The sequence below is a fragment of the Poromitra crassiceps genome, assembly GCF_964638095.1.
Source record: "Poromitra crassiceps genome assembly, chromosome: 23".
In the NCBI taxonomy this organism is placed as follows: domain Eukaryota; kingdom Metazoa; phylum Chordata; class Actinopteri; order Beryciformes; family Melamphaidae; genus Poromitra; species Poromitra crassiceps.
Window position 1 is genome coordinate 5,127,338 of NC_139639.1, and position 17,956 is coordinate 5,145,293.

At 46.4% G+C, this 17,956-nt stretch overlaps 1 protein-coding gene across 1 annotated transcript in view; it reads left to right on the plus strand.

Annotated features, from left to right (window-relative positions):
* Positions 1–878: 878 nt before the first annotated feature.
* znf521 (zinc finger protein 521) overlaps positions 879–17,956 on the plus strand; it is a gene marked incomplete at both ends in the record, with an annotated part of 81,098 nt that continues 64,020 nt past the window's right edge. Inside the window, 3 exons of the mRNA XM_083659756.1 lie at positions 879–882; positions 3,871–4,275; positions 13,868–13,924. Of these exons, the coding sequence (XP_083515882.1) occupies positions 879–882; positions 3,871–4,275; positions 13,868–13,924 (466 nt within the window). The remainder of the gene's footprint in view (positions 883–3,870; positions 4,276–13,867; positions 13,925–17,956) is intronic.

The window sequence follows — 17,956 nt, forward strand, 5'->3', positions numbered from 1 at the left end:
GCTTGAATAACGAAAATGTAAAATGTGACTCACTCACGGTTTAAATGTCGACTGACTGGGAATGGAACACGGCTCTCCCTGTTGCAACGGCAACGTGTTCGCGCCCTCCAACCACCCCACAACGCCCTGACTCACCACCCACTCTTTGAATAGCAGACTCTGTGACATAACGCTAATATTCACCTATCTACAAACATGATATGCAAAAAAAATTAGGTTGAGAAATATTCATATTCTTCATATCTGTGGATTGCAGAAACATGCAATGACGACATTTTATTCTGGCAACCAGGCTGCAAATTTTGACACAAAGTGCCGAGTGGCCCCGTAGTGCTGAGAGCCCCCCTGGTGGCGAGTGGCCCCCTGGTGGCGAGTGGCCCCCTGGTGCCGAGAGCCCCCCTGGTGGCGAGTGGCCCCCTGGTGGCGAGTGGCCCCCTGGTGGCGAGTGGCCCCCCTGGTGGCGAGTGGCCCCCTGGTGGCGAGTGGCCTCCTGGTGGCGAGTGGCCCCCTGGTGTTGGCCATTTTCTAATTCACAATGAAAACTAACATTAAATAAAGTTTGACTGAGCTGCTGAATTGTCAAATATCACCACCAGGCACTTGTACTAACTTAACCTATCTAACTAACTATATGCTAAAATCTTAAACGTAAAAATTGTGTCAGACTAAACTCCAGCTGGCACCCCAAAAACCTACAATGTGACACAGAAACATTTATATTGTTATTGTTTGTTTATTAGCTGGCCCCTGGCCTCCGGTCATTTGACAAAAGTGCCCCCCGGCCACAGCAAGTTGAGTATCCCTGCTCGAGTATAAAATCACACAGAATTCATGAATTGATGTCAAATAGAAGTGCCATTGTTACAACCTGCCCCACTATGGGTGAGTTGTAGCACGGGGTAAGTTGTACCAACAACAACAGTAAAGAAAGACAGATTAAGCCCACATCAGGCAATTTGCATTAGAACAGCTACAGTATAGTATGTGTGAATTTAAATAACAACATGGCTGTCAGTCACTGTGAGTGTGTGTGTGTGTTTGTGTGTCTTTGGCTACAGAGATCCTTTTGAAGTGAACCATTTTAATAACTCTTAATTGCACATGCACGTATGAGTTGTCTTTTTAACAAGAAATAACTGACATCTCCGTTAATTAAGCTTAAATATAAGTCAATTAAAACTTAATTGACTTGAAGTGTGGTGTTCCATCACATGACTGTTTAATGAGTCACAGCAACACTTTTTTTCCAACAGTGTTACAACTATCCCCACCCCATTATAATGTATTATAGCTGTTGTAGAGTGGTGCTTTGAGATGACCAAGGATGGAATGCGTTACATTTTACTTGAAAGACGACTCTTCAATCTATTAACGTGCTCTGTCATTTTAACTTCAACGATATCAATATTAATCAAAATATGAACTTGCTTCAAAAAATTACTTTCTTATACCACAAAAATCCCCCCCCCCCCCCTCTCCAAAGCCATGTAAGAGGAGGGGAGTGGGCGTGTACTCTAGTGATCATATGACTCTAGTCTATAGTTTATCCCTGATTAGTGGGAATGATGCTGTTACAACTAACCCAATGCTACAACCATCCCTGCTCTCCCCTACCATACATTTAGGCCTATCAAATGAATTAAGGGCCTAATTTTGCCACACATATTATGTACATACACACACATATATTACACAATACACACACACACACAATGGTAATGTCCAACCGAGAATCATCTATCCATTTTTTTACATGAACACACATGTTTTTATTTACATTTGAGACATTTTCGACCCCCCCCCCCCCCCACACACACACACACACACACACACACACACACACACACACACACACACACACACACACACACACACACACACACACACACACACACACACTTAAAACAACATACAAGCACTTTTGTTGATCTGCATTGTGCCTATTTGTTCCAGAAATTTGGATGTTTGATTTTCCTATTCCATATTTATAAGTCTATATCCCTGAGGGAGGAGCCATGTCAAGCATCATGAGCAACATTCATCACATGAGGTTTCATCCTCTTGGAGAGAGAGAGAGAGAGAGAGGGAAAGAGAGATAGAGAGAGAGAGAGAGAAAGAGAGAGAGAGAGAGAGAGAGAGAGAGAGGAAACAGCAACTTGTGAGCGATACTGTAACTTGTTACTTTGTCACTAATGAAAGTAGCGACGAGCCCTGGAGGACCAGGAGGAGCACGGTTTGTTTGTGTTTGGTACGAGAGGGGAGGCAAGGTGGTACAACTTTGGGAGAGCTGCCTGACAGAGCATCGAGACAGGAGAGGGGGGGGGGGGGGGGGTGCTGAGCTGGAGAGACAGAGAGGGGGGGAACTTTAGAGGAGCATTGTTAAGATTGAAGTTTAATGCAACTGAGACCTCCTGGCAGATTCCAAGCCTACAAATAGATCTTTCATATGTGTGTGTGTTTACCAACTTTACTGTACTCGCTTCTCCCAGAGAATTCACCAAAGCACATCATCTCAATCGGTGTCAATCTTTTTGTTTTATTGATCTTTGGCAGACGTATTATGGCAGCGTGTGGGTGGGTGGGTGGGTGGGTGGTTGGGGGAAATGATGTGAAAAGCAAGAGGTAGGGTTAAGATGACAATATACAAAATGGGCTAAGACATGAAAGTCTCAACAACATAATATAGGTCATATAAGGCTCCACTTGTGATGTTAAAGTCTCACATAATTAGCCTACAATTGACAGAGATTTTGGAGGAAAAAATCTAAATAAGGGGCTGATCATGAGTGTCAGCCATCAGCTATCTGTTTTTGTTTGTAGAGAATATTTGATTACAGTACATATTGCATTGTTTATCCCAGATGTCCTTATCAGTGTATGAACTCAGTATGAACTTCAAGGTAAAAGTTGGGAGTATATAGCCTATACGAGCAGCATTATATATAATCCATACTTAAATATGGGTTAATGATTCATCTGGTTAATTCTTGAATATTTTAAGTTTGACTTAAGGTTTCTCCATTCTACACCAGTGCATCTTTGAGAGTTGGCCTATCTGTTACTCTCTTTCTGCAGGTGTCTATAGCAAAAACCCTGCTTTTTCCCCCTTGCGTTGAATCTGTGAATCAATCAGAATAGGAATGCATTCAAAGTGGGGAAAAGCAGTTTGGGTGGCTGTGATTTTTAGATGAGGCCCCTGGCAGAGGCAACCTCCAGGCTGAGGAGGGAAGAGTGCAGAGTCAGAAGCCCACATGCAGGACTCCTCTCTGGGTCTCATTTTCACATAGCGGGGGTATGGCCTGGACTTTCACATGCAGGTGAGGCCGGGGGTATTATAATGCACCATTGTGGATGTTTGGGTAAGGAGAAACAACAGAAAGAAAGAAAGAAAGAAAGAAAGAAAGAAAGAAAGAAAGAAAGAAAGAAAAGGCTTATTAAAGCTTATTCAATAACCCATCCCTACCAATTAGCCTAAATAACTTGACAAATTTGCAACTGAAAATAATTGTTTTGAAACTGAAACTACATTCAATGAGAAAAAGAAAAGAAAACTATTCCCATAGAATAACCTCAACTTTAAGGAGACAAGCCTTTAATGGGTTAAGGGATATTCATTGGCTGAGGAAAAAAGAAAGAGAAAAAACATTGTATTTTAATTATATCAGCGCAATTAAATCAGGAAAAAAGTTATTAATCAAGTAATTACTTGGATGCAGTCATCCAGTCCAATTAATGACGAATTAAAAAAAAAATCAGGTAAATCAAATCTTCCCAAAATCGTATGCGTGCGGTTAGCCTACATGACAGATATATGTCAACTCAACAGCCAGACACAATAACATGTCTTTCTTGCTTAACCATTTCTACCAGAAGGGGGACCAGTCCGTCTGCCTTTTACAGCAGCCGGAGAGTGGCCGACCGACGGCGAGCCGCGCCGAGGCAAGAGGAGACCGACGCCAGCCAGCCAGGCAGCCAGGGTCCTCTCTCTCCCTCGCCCGACTCTTCTGGCTTTAGGAGTTCGACTCCGGATCCGGGGAACCAGCAGAATCCAGCAATCCGCATCTTGCCGTGATCCCTCGGATTTTAATCATGCCGCTCTGTCTGTGTGTGAGTGCAGGCAGGCTGACAATGATTTCCTCAGTGATTACGTACAGAGCGAGTCCCTGCGGGGTAGGGGCCCCCTCTGGAGCCATCCTGATGGCTTTGGGGGCCTTGCTTCCATTTTCCATTATTATGTGGACTACCGGAGCGACAGCGCAGTCCAAGACCTTGCAGGTTTGTGATGAGGAGGGAGCTTCCATCTTCTCTCTGCTTCTTCATCCCTCTTTATAGGAGCAATTTAGACGTAGACTTTTAGATCAGATTCCGAAACCTAATCCCATGATTAGCTAACTGGGAGTGAGCAAATAAGGCGAGAGTCTATGATAGTTTTGACGCTGTTTTGGTGGATATGCAGTGAAAAGTGTATTTATATATTTTTTTTTCCTTTTTGGGGGGTTTTTGTTGCCTTTTTTTTGCACTCTCACAGGAGGCGTTTTGCTGATGTCTTGCTCACCACACGCTGAATGCATTTGAGATCAGAGGCGATTCCAAAGAAGCGAAATATTCCGCTTTTATTTCTAAAACGAGCATCATGCCTGCACACGCGTGTGCCGCCTCACCGGAGAATGGAAGAAGCGCATGACGGATTTACACTACTATTCTCGCACTTTTTCCCCCGATCCCCAGCTCCAACTAAATAGAGTCGCCTACTAGCGATTGGTGCTAATTGGATTTTATCACAACATCCTACCTACTCATCACAAAAATAACAGCACAAAAACTCGTGTTGTGTTAATAAGAACCGCACGGCTAAGGGGGGGCTGGTGCTGCTACACATCCTCTCCCCGGTGGTGATGGTCAAAAGGCACTCGCGGTTTTGTTGGTGAGTGCAATTTAAAGAGAATAGCCGTGTGTGTTCCTCCACCGACCGTGCACGAATTATCAGTCAGAGAACTGAGCAACTTCAGCGTTTTTCTATAGGATGTCGCGGCGCAAGCAAGCTAAACCAAGATCACTCAAAGGTAAGTGCACAGCCTATGTTGTTGGATGCCTCTGAAAACATCTGATTTTTTTTAAAGGTGATGACAATTCTAGCCCAGCATGCAACTGAACTTAACGCTTTATTGAGATGTCACTGTCTCTCTCTACTAAGACCACCTTTTCGCATTTCAACTGTTTCTTCCTGGATCTTTTTTTTTGCGCATGGGATCTCGGGGCTGCATACGTACTTTGCATCGGGGGGGAATGATGGTCGGCAGCAGACAGACAGACAGTGTTGTTGATGATGAGAGATATTAAAGTGGCACACAGGGCAGGGCATGTGTGTGGGGGGAAAAGAGAGAGAGAGCAACAGTGTCTAGTGCGACGCTGCTGCTGTGAAACATCTGGATGTGTTAAAGACGCTCCTGAAGGCAACTTGAGCCGTCTGATGGAATGGGGTGCAGAGTCACGTGACCCCCACGTCTGAGAAACTAAAGGAGGAAACATTTTATATGTTGGGGGGGGGGGGGGTGTATGTGTGTGTGCACACACACACTGTTTGAAGTCCTCTTTAATGTGTGTGTGTGTGTGTGTGTGTGTGTGTGAGAGAGAGAGAGAGGAGAGAGACATTGGGTTAGTGTTGAATGTAGCTATTAGCTCAACTCTAATTTGACCTGTTCATTGAGAAGTTCTACCAACACATCTGGATAGGCCAATGTGACTGGCAGGCAGCTCACACAAGCATTGAAAATAATTTATAATAAACAGCACAATGTTTTATTAATTTTAATGTGGAATCACCACACAGTGTGCCAGCCAGGGAATAGATTTCAGATAAATGTGTATGATTTCTGTTTTGTTTTATTGTTTTCTGTTCTGTCTTTTTTCACACTGCCTTTTTACAGTGAATGGTGGTAATTTGATCATGTATTGGTGTTTGTGTTTGAGAGAGTCAGAGAAAAGAGAGACACACACACACACACACACACACACACACACACACACACACACACATTCATTCACACTACTTTTCTCTGTATAGCATTTTGCTGGGGGAGCTGGGTTTTTGGAGGTTGAGCTCCAGTTCATCTGGCAGGCATTGTATTTTGCTCAGCAAATAATTGTCCACAATTTCACATTCTCAGCTTGTGGTCTGTGGACCCTCTTTTCTCTCCCTCTCTCTCCCCTCTCCTTCTCGGAAGTCTTCATCTGAAAGGAAGATTACATGGTCTGCGGTGGTACATTCACGCAGCCTCCATTTTAAATCAATACCCAGGAGAGAGAGCGAGAGGGGAAATGTGAGTCCATGCACATCTTACAATCAGAGTCAACATTCTCTTTCTAGACTTGCACCGCTCTCTGTTCACAGTAAACAGCTCTCTGTTCGCAGTAAACAGCTGTATTCACAGTCAACAGCTCTATAGATAGATCTCCTGTTTTCTCACACCAGATTGGCATTGACTGTTTTCTGTTAGTCGGTGTGACATTTGCTATTCTCAAAAGACACACCACTTATATATAATCTTCTCCTGCCAGCATGCTACAAGTGTGTGTGTGTGTGTGTGTGTGTGCGTGTGCGTGTGTGTGTGTGCATGTGTGGTTGTGTGAACATTCAAAGGAACATTTGTTTAGATGTGTGTGTGTGTGTGTGTGTGTGTGTGTGTGTGTGTGTGAGAGAGAGAGAGAGAGGGAGAGATAAAGAATCAGTATGCAAATGAAGTCAGAGTGATGACATTGTTTGTTTTGTTATTGTCGCTGAAATTCAAATTGGAAAAATGTGGCGCACAAAAATCTGGGCCTCACTTTTTATGTCTTCATCACTGCGACTCGACTCGCTGCTGGAGTGGAGCAGAAATGCAGATACGTCATAGATGATATTTCCCTGTTTTGGATCAGACCCAGGGAAGGCCAGGCAGATGTTATTTATTGTTCTTTGTCTATCTCCTTCCTCGGGGACACGGCTACACTTATACAGATGTCCACAATAACTTTCCTTGTCATTTTTTAAAAATAGTTGCTGCAGACAAGTACGCCTCAATATTGTTTTGCGACCAGACCGTTTGAAAATATATGTTTTAAGAGCCAGTTTTTTCCAAGTAGATTTTCAACGCTAAATTGATGTCTCTCTCCTTGTACGCGTGTGCATGTCAGTGTGTTTTTATATGTGTGTGTATGTGTGTGTGTGTGTGTGTGTGTGTGTGTGTATCTCTGGTTTCCCCATAGTAGAATGTGGTTGCAGAGTTCAGATTTCACTTTTATCCGTTGTCTTCTGCTGACTGGAGGCAGTGGTCAGTGTGGACGCCGCCGCCGGAGCTGCTTTTTGTGTGAGCAGAAAGAACAGTTTGTTCTGCGGGGAAGGGAGAATTTAAACAGGGGTGCTGACAGAGAGAGAGTGGAGGGAAGGTGGAGCGGACATCATGTCTGCCTGATCATACTGTATGGACAGAGAGGAGCGAGCATGTAGAGGAGATGACAAAATAAACCTCCGACAGTTGCCACTCTCCACCCCCCCCCCCTCCCTTATGGAAGCAAGCCCTCCCCCCCCCGGTTCTCCCCCCCCCCCCCCCCTCCCCGGCTCCTCTTCCTCGGTATTGGCTGCTTGCGGGAGTCAGAGGTTATGTTTTTGGTCCCATCGAGGAAAAGGCCAATGTTACAAGTCCCGTTTCAATTAAGTCTGAGAGACAGATCCGGCTGCGTTATTGCTTGGGGGAATAAATGGCAGCACAGGACGAGACCATACATCATTGGCTTATATGCAAACACCTCACCCCTCAGCCGCTGACATTTACCCAATCGTGAGCCTAGCTACATTTCTCAACTGTGGGCACATTGTCATTTTGTTTTGATGTGCCAGAAGCTGTGGGTCAGCACATTATTGTCTCAGTCAGTGTGTGGATCCACGCGCTGCCACGTTGCCTATATCCGACAGTTACAGTTACAGTACACGCACTTCCTCCTGACGTGGTCTGAGAAGAAAACTGGGTTGACATTTTTCATCTGAGCACAAATGACACACTCATGTCTGTGCTAATGTGTTTATTGGCTGAGGAGGAGGTTTCCGGGACCGTCGTCGTCATCTGCATATATAAATATATTTTCTGCACCGTTTACTTTAAGTATAGCGGCTTGCCATGAAGTCAGCGCTGTGTCATGTGCACCTTCAATATTTGATATTTTTTTCAGGGGGCCGAGTTTTATCGCCACATGAGGGAACGCTGGAATTTGACTTGGCGTGACATGAGAGGAACGGTTATGTTACTCTTTAAATATAGATTGTAAAAAAAAAAAAACAGGTTGATTTAAGAAATGTGCGAAAGGCCCGTTAAAAAATACAGTGAATAACGATGGTGTGTGTGTGACGTCAGTTTAAATGGTTCTGCTTGTGCTCAGATATAAACAGGATGGACTTGCCAGTGCAGATTTATACTTTCCTTGTGAATAAGTATGGAGCTGAATTTGACATTATCAAGGAAAACTCAAATATTATTTGCTTAAAAATTGACTGTTGTCAGAAATTGTAGCTTTTGTTGTTTTTGTTCAGTAGATCTGATTATATTTATATCTGTCATTCACTGACATCATTCTGACCATGTCCGTTGTGCTTAGGGATGTATAGCCACTCCCCCTTCTGTAGGTATTACTGTATGTGCTCCTGAAAATAAGTCATGGTACTTGGGCACATCTGAGTCATGTTTGTTCTAAAAAAAGTACTTAAAGTAATTCATCTCTAAATTTTGAATTCACATATACTATAAGTTTAAATGTAATTAAAGGCCTGATTCACTGAATTTGAGCAATTAAAAGTGTGGAGGCGTATCCCACTCAATTTTCTTCCCTATATCATTTCTCTGACCAGCCCCCCAGTGTTGCTGCTGCTGAGTTTTTAGGAAGCTGCAGTCTTCTATCGAGCCTGTTCACAATTAATGATCTGTGGCATAACACCCATTAACACTTTTCTAATGTGACACAAAAATATGGTTAGTATTATCATTAAGGAAATGATGATGGAGCCGAGGAAAAAGAATCCCATTAGCAGGGCTGTCAGTGCTGCTGACATGCGGCTCAGCGTGTTGGAGCGGGTGTCGCGGGAGCTGGCCGATATCTCCACTTTACTCCGTGGCATGTGTCTCTCCTGTTGTCACGCTGTCTGCCGCATGGACCAAACTTCTCATCCACAGGCACTGATTGATTTCCACCCGCCGCCTGCTGCAAAATGAAACGATACGTTACTCGATTTTTTATTTGCGTCATCCTCTGTAGGAATCGTATTAATATTACATGCCATTTTTTTCAGGAAGCCACATTTGCAATACAATCTAATTGCGCGACGGGATTATTGATTCGAAGCATTATGTTATTACTATTAAGGGAGTGCGTGCGTTTTTCTTTCCTACGTCGACTTGCTTACGGTACACGCCACGACGATATATGAGGTATTACAAATCTTTATGCGAGGTGATTAACATGCTCCTCCATTGCAAATTATTTATGACACTAATCACCAGTTCAAATAATGCTCATTAAGAAAGTTATTCATGTGCAGTGTGTGTCCCGCCCCTCCCCTCCCTCCCGCCCGCCCCCCAGCCCTAATTGAGGAGGGTTGACCTCGTGACCTGAGCTAAATTGAGTTGTAGTCCCTGTGGCGAGCGTCTCCTTCCCCGGTCAGTCAGGGCGGATTACACAGCCATTGTGTTCGGCACTGTATCGTCCAAGCTGGCTGTAACCAAGCAAGCAGATGAGTCACGCATACCCAGGAACACACTCAGGGCTTTTTCCTCGGTGTCTGGGAACGTGTTGTGAGAGAGATACCCATACATGCAAGCATGCATGTTACGTACACGCACACACACACACACACACACACACACACACACACACACACACACACACATGCACGCGCACACGCACACTCCTCACTCGGAAATCTCTTACGCAACAGGAATTCATTTGATGGATTAGCACTGGAACACGCTGCTGAGAGTTTGTAGCGTTTTGCTTCTTCGTGATCTGTTGAATTCATTAGATTTACGAGCATGTTGTGTTGTTATGGATCGTGCATGTGGTGATCAATCTGCTTTTTGTTTTCTTTTTCTTTTTGTTTTAGCTCCTTGTTTTTGCGCCACTATCTGCAGAAAATTAATTCACCCGTAGACGGAAATGTCCTGCCTTTGGGGATTGTCAATCACAGTATAATGACAGTTTACTGTATTTGTTTTTGTGTGTGGCTAGCCTAGTATGCTAATTAATGGCCTTTAATGCTATGACACTTGTTGTGGAATTGTATTATTATTGTTACTGCTATTTTTTTTTCCTCTCTTTTTTTTTTGTTGCAAATCAAAGGAGCTGCACTGATAGGTCCCGTGTGTATTTGGTATTATTGTATCAACAGAAATCTAGCAGCCTGATTACAGTGTGTCACAGGCAAATTCATTAACCGATAATAGCTGCGATGCATAAAACAACAATGGCTATGTTGAACTGAGATGTAGTCAACTTAAGTTTACAGTCATTATGAGCTGATCATGAGCTTTAGAGTTTATTAAATTCAAACTCTCGAGCTATTTGGATTTGTACGGGCGATGCTGTTATTGCAAATCAAATGTCTCCTGACTCATATGAAACTATCACAGGTTCTTGCTTTTGACATGACGGCTCACCTCCTACGACCCCCACCTAGGGAGCTATCAATTAACCCATTGATACCTGATGCAGCATTTGTGTGTATATCCCTCATTTGTGTGCGTATCCCTTTAAGACCGCGAACCGCGTTAACGCGGTTCGCGGTCTTAAAGGGATACACACACAAATGCTGCATCAGGTATCAATGGGTTAAATGACCTATAGCAGAGAGGTGCAAACGAGACATATTTTTGCACTCGAAAAGAAAGTTGTTTACTTCAAAACGGCAAAAACGTTTAATCAATTCACACAGTGGTGGCGAATCACCGCAAACATGCCGTGACGCTAACAGTTCTGATGGGCATTGTAAAATAGCATTTTCTGCCTGAACTGCCTCATCTCACCAACAGGGACGGTAATCAAAACAAAAACTCCAGCTACCCCGCCGCCAATCTGTGACAGAGCCATGGGGGGTTTATCAGGACCCCCCTATCCCTGCTATTTAAATGATCCTGCGTGCAACAGCGCGGGAGAAACTCATTAAACTCCCAGGACGTCAGTCACTAAGGCCTCCTTCAGCAGGACAAGCTTTCTGTGTTGGGCTGCCGGATGCAGCTTCCTTTGGCGGCTCTGAGGGAGATGCCTCCAACAGTGTGTCCCCCACTACCTCTCTCCCTCCCATCACTTTTAATTGATTTCGCTAATTAATTGGCAGACCTATGGCTATTTATTTAGCATAATATAGTCTTGTTTACATCGGTTATTTATTTCTAAGGGGAAATGTTTTCCCGATCAAAGATATCGCCGCTCTGCGCGTTTTAAAGGAATATTCCCATTCCTGTAAAGTGATTTTGGAATCAAAACGTGTTTTACGGGAATTCCTTCACACATGGTGCTCGTGTTGGGGGGGGGGGGGGGGGGGGGGTTTGGCGGCGGGTCGAGGGAGGCCTGACGGTGGAAAAAACATGGCCGCTCCGTGTTTTGCCATCTTCACACACGCGGAATGGGCGCTCGACACTTTTCCCCCTTACGTTTCTCGTGGAGGTTTTGACACGCTGCTTTGACACTGACTCGTGCTCCCCTGAGGGAACGGCTTCTGCCACCATAGGATCCTGCCTTAATTATGCAAAGCACGTGATATTTTGTGCGATTTTTTTTAAAAGTGCGCCAGTTTCTGCTTTGGCAGTCGCTGCCACGCTCCCCTACTGGGAGGTCCTGTCAGACTCCCCCCCCCCCCCCCCCCCCCACTTCCCCCCTACCTTCTTCCTCTTTGCCCAGGAAAACGAAAGGCTAGAGAGAGAAAAGACATGATTGTGGAGAATGCATTTCAACCGCAGGGGTGGAACGCCGAGGCGTAAGAAGTCCTCGGGCGAGCGAGACGCACATTGTACACGGAACAGGTGGGAGAGAGAGAGTACTCTTTTGTTCTCGTCCCGCTGTTCAAGTCCATTTGGCTTCCTCGTACTTGACATGCCACAAGGAACTCTGGCCACTTCCAAAAAAAGGGCTGCTCGCTCGCGTAAAAAGCTTTTCCTACCTCCCTTTTTTCCTCCTTTGAGCAGAAACACAAGCGGTGCTTGTCAGGGCCCGGGCCCGGCGCCGCTGTCCAACAGTCTGAAGTGATCCGGTTGCCATGTAGCGTACCTAATGAGCCCGGCGCTGATCAAGACATCACTATTTTTGACAAGTCAAAGCCAAGGCCCAGGCACTTCAAAGGTGCAAATACATCATCCCACATTGTGTCAATATGTATTAATGGAGGGGGGGGGGGGGGGATTATGATTCTGCATTGAATTAATTTAACGTGCAATTTAATTTAGGATCCTATTTGTTTTTCAGGCACGGTCCCAGATTGATAACTGGATCCTGGAACTGTTCTGTTTTGATAGTGTAGTGCAGTACAGCTAGCCGAGGTGCCGTACAAAACCTGCTCACTAACGCAGTCATCAAGGTGTTTTATCATTGGCTCACTGTAGATGATGAAGATGATGCTGATGTTGATGTTGATGTTGATGTTGATGTTGGGAGGATGTGTTTGATGGGACCATGTTCATAATTCATCACGTCATTACTCTCTGCAATATGTTATTTACGTGGGTGGCTGTTTGCCTTGTTGCCAAACCTCATGCATATGAAAGGCTTGTGTGCCGCCGGAGTCCCAAAACCACAGGTTGAGCTGTGGAAAAGCTCTCTGTTGAGTTTAAACCACAGGTTGAGCTGTGGAGAAGCTCTCTGTTGAGTTTAACCACAGGTTGAGCTGTGGAAAAGCTCTGTGTTGAGTTTAACCACAGGTTGAGCTGTGGAAAAGCTCTGTGTTGAGTTTAACCACAGGTTGAGCTGTGGAAAAGCTCTCTGTTGAGTTTAACCACAGGTTGAGCTGTGGAAAAGCTCTCTGTTGAGTTTAACCACAGGTTGAGCTGTGGAAAAGCTCTGTGTTGAGTTTAACCACAGGTTGAGCTGTGGAAAAGCTCTGTGTTCAGTTTAACCACAGGTTGAGCTGTGGAAAAGCTCTCTGTTGAATTTAACCACAGGTTGAGCTGTGGAAAAGCTCTCTGTTCAGTTTAACCACAGGTTGAGCTGTGGAAAAGCTCTCTGTTGAGTTTAACCACAGGTTGAGCTGTGGAAAAGCTCTCTGTTCAGTTTAACCACAGGTTGAGCTGTGGAAAAGCTCTCTGTTGAGTTTAACCACAGGTTGAGCTGTGGAAAAGCTCTCTGTTCAGTTTAACCACAGGTTGAGCTGTGGAAAAGCTCTCTGTTCAGTTTAACCACAGGTTGAGCTGTGGAAAAGCTCTCTGTTCAGTTTAACCACAGGTTGAGCTGTGGAAAAGCTCTCTGTTGAGTTTAACCACAGGTTGAGCTGTGGAAAAGCTCTCTGTTGAGTTTAAACCACAGGTTGAGCTGTGGAAAAGCTCTCTGTTCAGTTTAACCACAGGTTGAGCTGTGGAAAAGCTCTCTGTTGAGTTTAACCACAGGTTGAGCTGTGGAAAAGCTCTCTGTTCAGTTTAAACACAGGTTGAGCTGTGGAAAAGCTCTCTGTTCAGTTTAAACCACAGGTTGAGCTGTGGAAAAGCTCTCTGTTCAGTTTCCATACAGAAAGTCTCACTAGTCCATAGGAGAGAAGGAAGCTAAGCTCAAATGTGTGGGACTTGTTTTTCACCGTTAACTGTTTGTCCTCCTCTGTCCCCCTCTGTCCTCCTCTGTCCCCCTCTCTCTCTCTCTCTGGCAGTAGAAGACAATGTGACAGAGGACCAGCACAGTCCTGGGCAGACTGCCATTCAGAGCGGTAATGCTTCATTTCATATTTCATCGTTTTGGGCTGGAAAAGTGGTGTGTGTGTGTGTGTGTGTGTGTGTATGTCTGCGACGTGTGTTTGTGTGTGTGTGTGTGTCTGCGACGTGTGTGTGTGTGTCTGCGACGTGTGTCTGCATGTGTGTGTGTGTGTGTGTCTGCAACGTGTGTCTGCGCGTGTGTGTGTGTGTCTGCTCAACTCCATGGTTGTGTGTGCATGTGTATCAGAACATGCTATGGAATGCATGCGTGTTGTATTTTTTAAGCCTATTAAGGCATTTTTCTTTGTTTGTGTGTGTGTGTGTGTGTGTGTGCGCGTGCGTGTGTGTGTGTGTGTGTGTGTGTGTGTGTGTGCGTGTGCGTGCACTGTGCAGGTGTGCCTATGTCTGCCCTTGTGTGTCCGCATTAGTTTCTGTGTGTTTGTGCTTTTCTCTCTCTCTCTCTCTCTTCTTCTTTGTCTGCAGCCTCTCTCTCTCTCTGTGTGATGTAGAATAGGAGCTAGCCAGATGAATGTGTCCTGTCTGCTCGTGTGCCATTCACGGTGGCCCTGCAGGAACAGAGCGGTAATTCAGGTCAGGCTAGCAAGAGAGCCCCCTATGAATGAAGCCTGCTCCTGATGCACCACACTGTATATTTTACTTTCATTTGTCTCTGGTAAAGGTTAAGTCTCAGGCGTGGTTATTTTAAACCCGATATGGATGGCTTTGCCCAGCAGGCTGGGGACCCTGGGTACTCCGACATTAGTCCAGCATTTACAGCTCTCTCCGAGTCCCCTCAAAAATAGGGACGTTCCAGTGTTCTCCATGTGCAAAAACACTGCACGGGACGCATCGCCACAACAAAAACACTGCACGGGACGCATCGCCACAACAAAAACACTGCACGGGACGCATCGCCACAACAAAAACACTGCACGGGACGCATCGCCACAACAAAAACACTGCACGGGACGCATCGCCACAACAAAAACACTGCACGGGACGCATCGCCACAACAAAAACACTGCACGGGACGCATCGCCACAACAAAAACACTGCACGGGACGCATCGCCACAACAAAAACACTGCACGGGACGCATCGCCACAACAAAAACACTGCACGGGACGCATCGCCACAACAGCTTCTCGCAGTTTGCCGACAATATTGTTTTCTCCGTGTTTTTGCGACCCATCACTCCTCACATCTCCATTACAGCGCTTAGCAGACGTATTGAGCTAGCTTTGAGACTCTGAAAACAAACAAAACAACTCAAGCAGTCCAATGCCTGAGACAGTGGGTTAGACCGCATAGTACCATGTGCTCATAATTAGGGATGCGCGATATTGGATTTTTCTATGCTGTCGATATCTGATATGGCAATATTATCAATACTCTTATGGCCGATACTGATATATGCACACATTTCCATCAAGTCTCTCCTGTAGTGGAATTAACACATTCATATTATCCCTGCTCTTATCGTGACGGCCTGCTGACAGATGCACACATAAATACAACACATATTAAATCTGTCCAAAAGATTTATTTTCAACAGATTGTGGGGGTTCTTTTTGTAAGGATATATCTAGACAGAGCAGAGAGCAGGTTGTGTCTCTCTGGACAGAGCAGAGAGCAGGTTGTGTCTCTGGACAGAGCAGAGAGCAGGTTGTGTCTCTGGACAGAGCAGAGAGCAGGTTGTGTCTCTGGACAGAGCAGAGAGCAGGTTGTGTCTCTGGACAGAGCAGAGAGCAGGTTGTGTCTCTGGACAGAGCAGAGAGCAGGTTGTGTCTCTCTCTTGACAGAGCTGAGAGCAGGTTGTGTCTCTGGACAGAGCAGAGAGCAGGTTGTGTCTCTTGACAGAGCAGAGAGCAGGTTGTGTCTCTTGACAGAGCAGAGAGCAGGTTGTGTCTCTGGACAGAGCAGAGAACAGGCTGTGTCTCTGGACAGAGCAGAGAGCAGGTTGTGTTTCTCTCTGGACAGAGCAGAGAGCAGGTTGTGTCTCTCTCTGGACAGAGCAGAGAACAGGTTGTGTCTCTGGACAGAGCAGAGAGCAGGTTGTGTCTCTTGACAGAGCAGAGAGCAGGTTGTGTCTCTGGACAGAGCAGAGAACAGGCTGTGTCTCTGGACAGAGCAGAGAGCAGGTTGTGTCTCTCTCTTGACAGAGCAGAGAGCAGGTTGTGTCTCTCTCTGGACAGAGCAGATCAGGTTGTGTCTCTGGAAAGAGCAGAGCAGGTTGTGTCTCTCTGGACAGAGCAGAGAGCAGGTTGTGTCTCTGGACAGAGCAGAGAGCAGGCTGTGTCTCTGGAAAGAGCAGAGAGCAGGCTGCGTCTCTGGACAGAGCAGAGAGCAGGTTGTGTCTCTCTGGACAGAGCAGAGAGCAGGTTGTGTCTCTGGACAGAGCAGAGAGCAGGTTGTGTCTCTGGACAGAGCAGAGAGCAGGCTGTGTCTCTCTCTGGACAGAGCAGAGAGCAGGTTGTGTCTCTGGACAGAGCAGAGAGCATGTTGTGTCTCTGGACAGAGCAGAGAGCAGGCTGTGTCTCTGGACAGAGCAGAGAGCAGGTTGTGTCTCTGGACAGAGCAGAGCAGGCTGTGTCTCTGGACAGAGCAGAGAGCAGGCTGTGTCTCTCTCTGGACAGAGCAGAGAGCAGGTTGTGTCTCTGGACAGAGCAGAGAGCAGGTTGTGTCTCTGGACAGAGCAGAGAGCAGGTTGTGTCTCTGGACAGAGCAGAGAGCAGGTTGTGTCTCTGGACAGAGCAGAGCAGGCTGTGTCTCTGGACAGAGCAGAGAGCAGGTTGTGTCTCTGGACAGAGCAGAGAGCAGGTTGTGTCTCTGGACAGAGCAGAGCAGGCTGTGTCTCTGGACAGAGCAGAGAGCAGGTTGTGTCTGGACAGAGCAGAGCAGGTTGTGTCTCTGGACAGAGCAGAGCAGGTTGTGTCTCTCTCTGGACAGAGCAGAGAACAGGCTGTGTCTCTGGACAGAGCAGAGAGCAGGCTGTGTCTCTGGACAGAGCAGAGCAGGTTGTGTCTCTGGACAGAGCAGAGAGCAGGTTGTGTCTCTGGACAGAGCAGAGAACAGGCTGTGTCTCTGGACAGAGCAGAGAGCAGGCTGCGTCTCTGGACAGAGCAGAGAGCAGCTTGTGTCTCTGGACAGAGCAGAGCAGGTTGTGTCTCTGGACAGAGCAGAGAGCAGGTTGTGTCTCTGGACAGAGCAGAGAGCAGCTTGTGTCTCTGGACAGAGCAGAGAGCAGCTTGTGTCTCTGGACAGAGCAGAGAGCAGGCTGTGTCTCTGGACAGAGCAGAGCAGGTTGTGTCTCTGGACAGAGCAGAGAGCAGGCTGTGTCTGCGGCTGCGTCGGTGCGTATCGACAGGTATTGGTGGGCGGTGTTGGGGGAGAGGCTGTCTCCTTAGCCCCACTAACCCCAGCTCCGGGGATGAAGGCCTGGGCATGAGAGGCAGCCTCGCCTGGGAGACCTCCTGTCATCCAGAGCCAACGCACGGCTAATGAGTGTGCCTGATTACAACGACCCCCTCAGACACACGCCTCTCTGCCTCTCCCCCTCTCCCCCACCAGCCCTCCTCTCCTCCCATCCCTCCTCCGCCGTGCAGCCACCTCCGTCTCCAGAGCGCCCCGTGATCGATGTCTGCCTGTGGAGAAATCAAGAAGGGCGCACAAATTAATTTCTCCCTTTCCTCATTTGACTTCGTCTGGCTGATTTTACTTTTTAACCCGCGCTCGCAGGATGCAGCTTCGGCGAGAAGAGAGTGGGTTTTTTTTGCGGGCGGCGAAACTTTTCGTCTCGCTATTTGGGCGAATTTGTCGGCACTAACTTTTAGAGTGTTCCACCCGCAAGCTCGTATATCTTAACAACATCACTTCATCCTTACGGGATAAAACCACTGGGCCCAAACAAGCTCTTTTTTTAACGCCAAACGGAAAAGCTGTGGAAAAAGCGTGTACCTGCTTTTCATGCCTTTTAGCGCTTTGAGGGACACGGCTACAATAGCCGTTAAGACTCCTGACAAGCTAGCGCGGCTTAATCAGACAGCG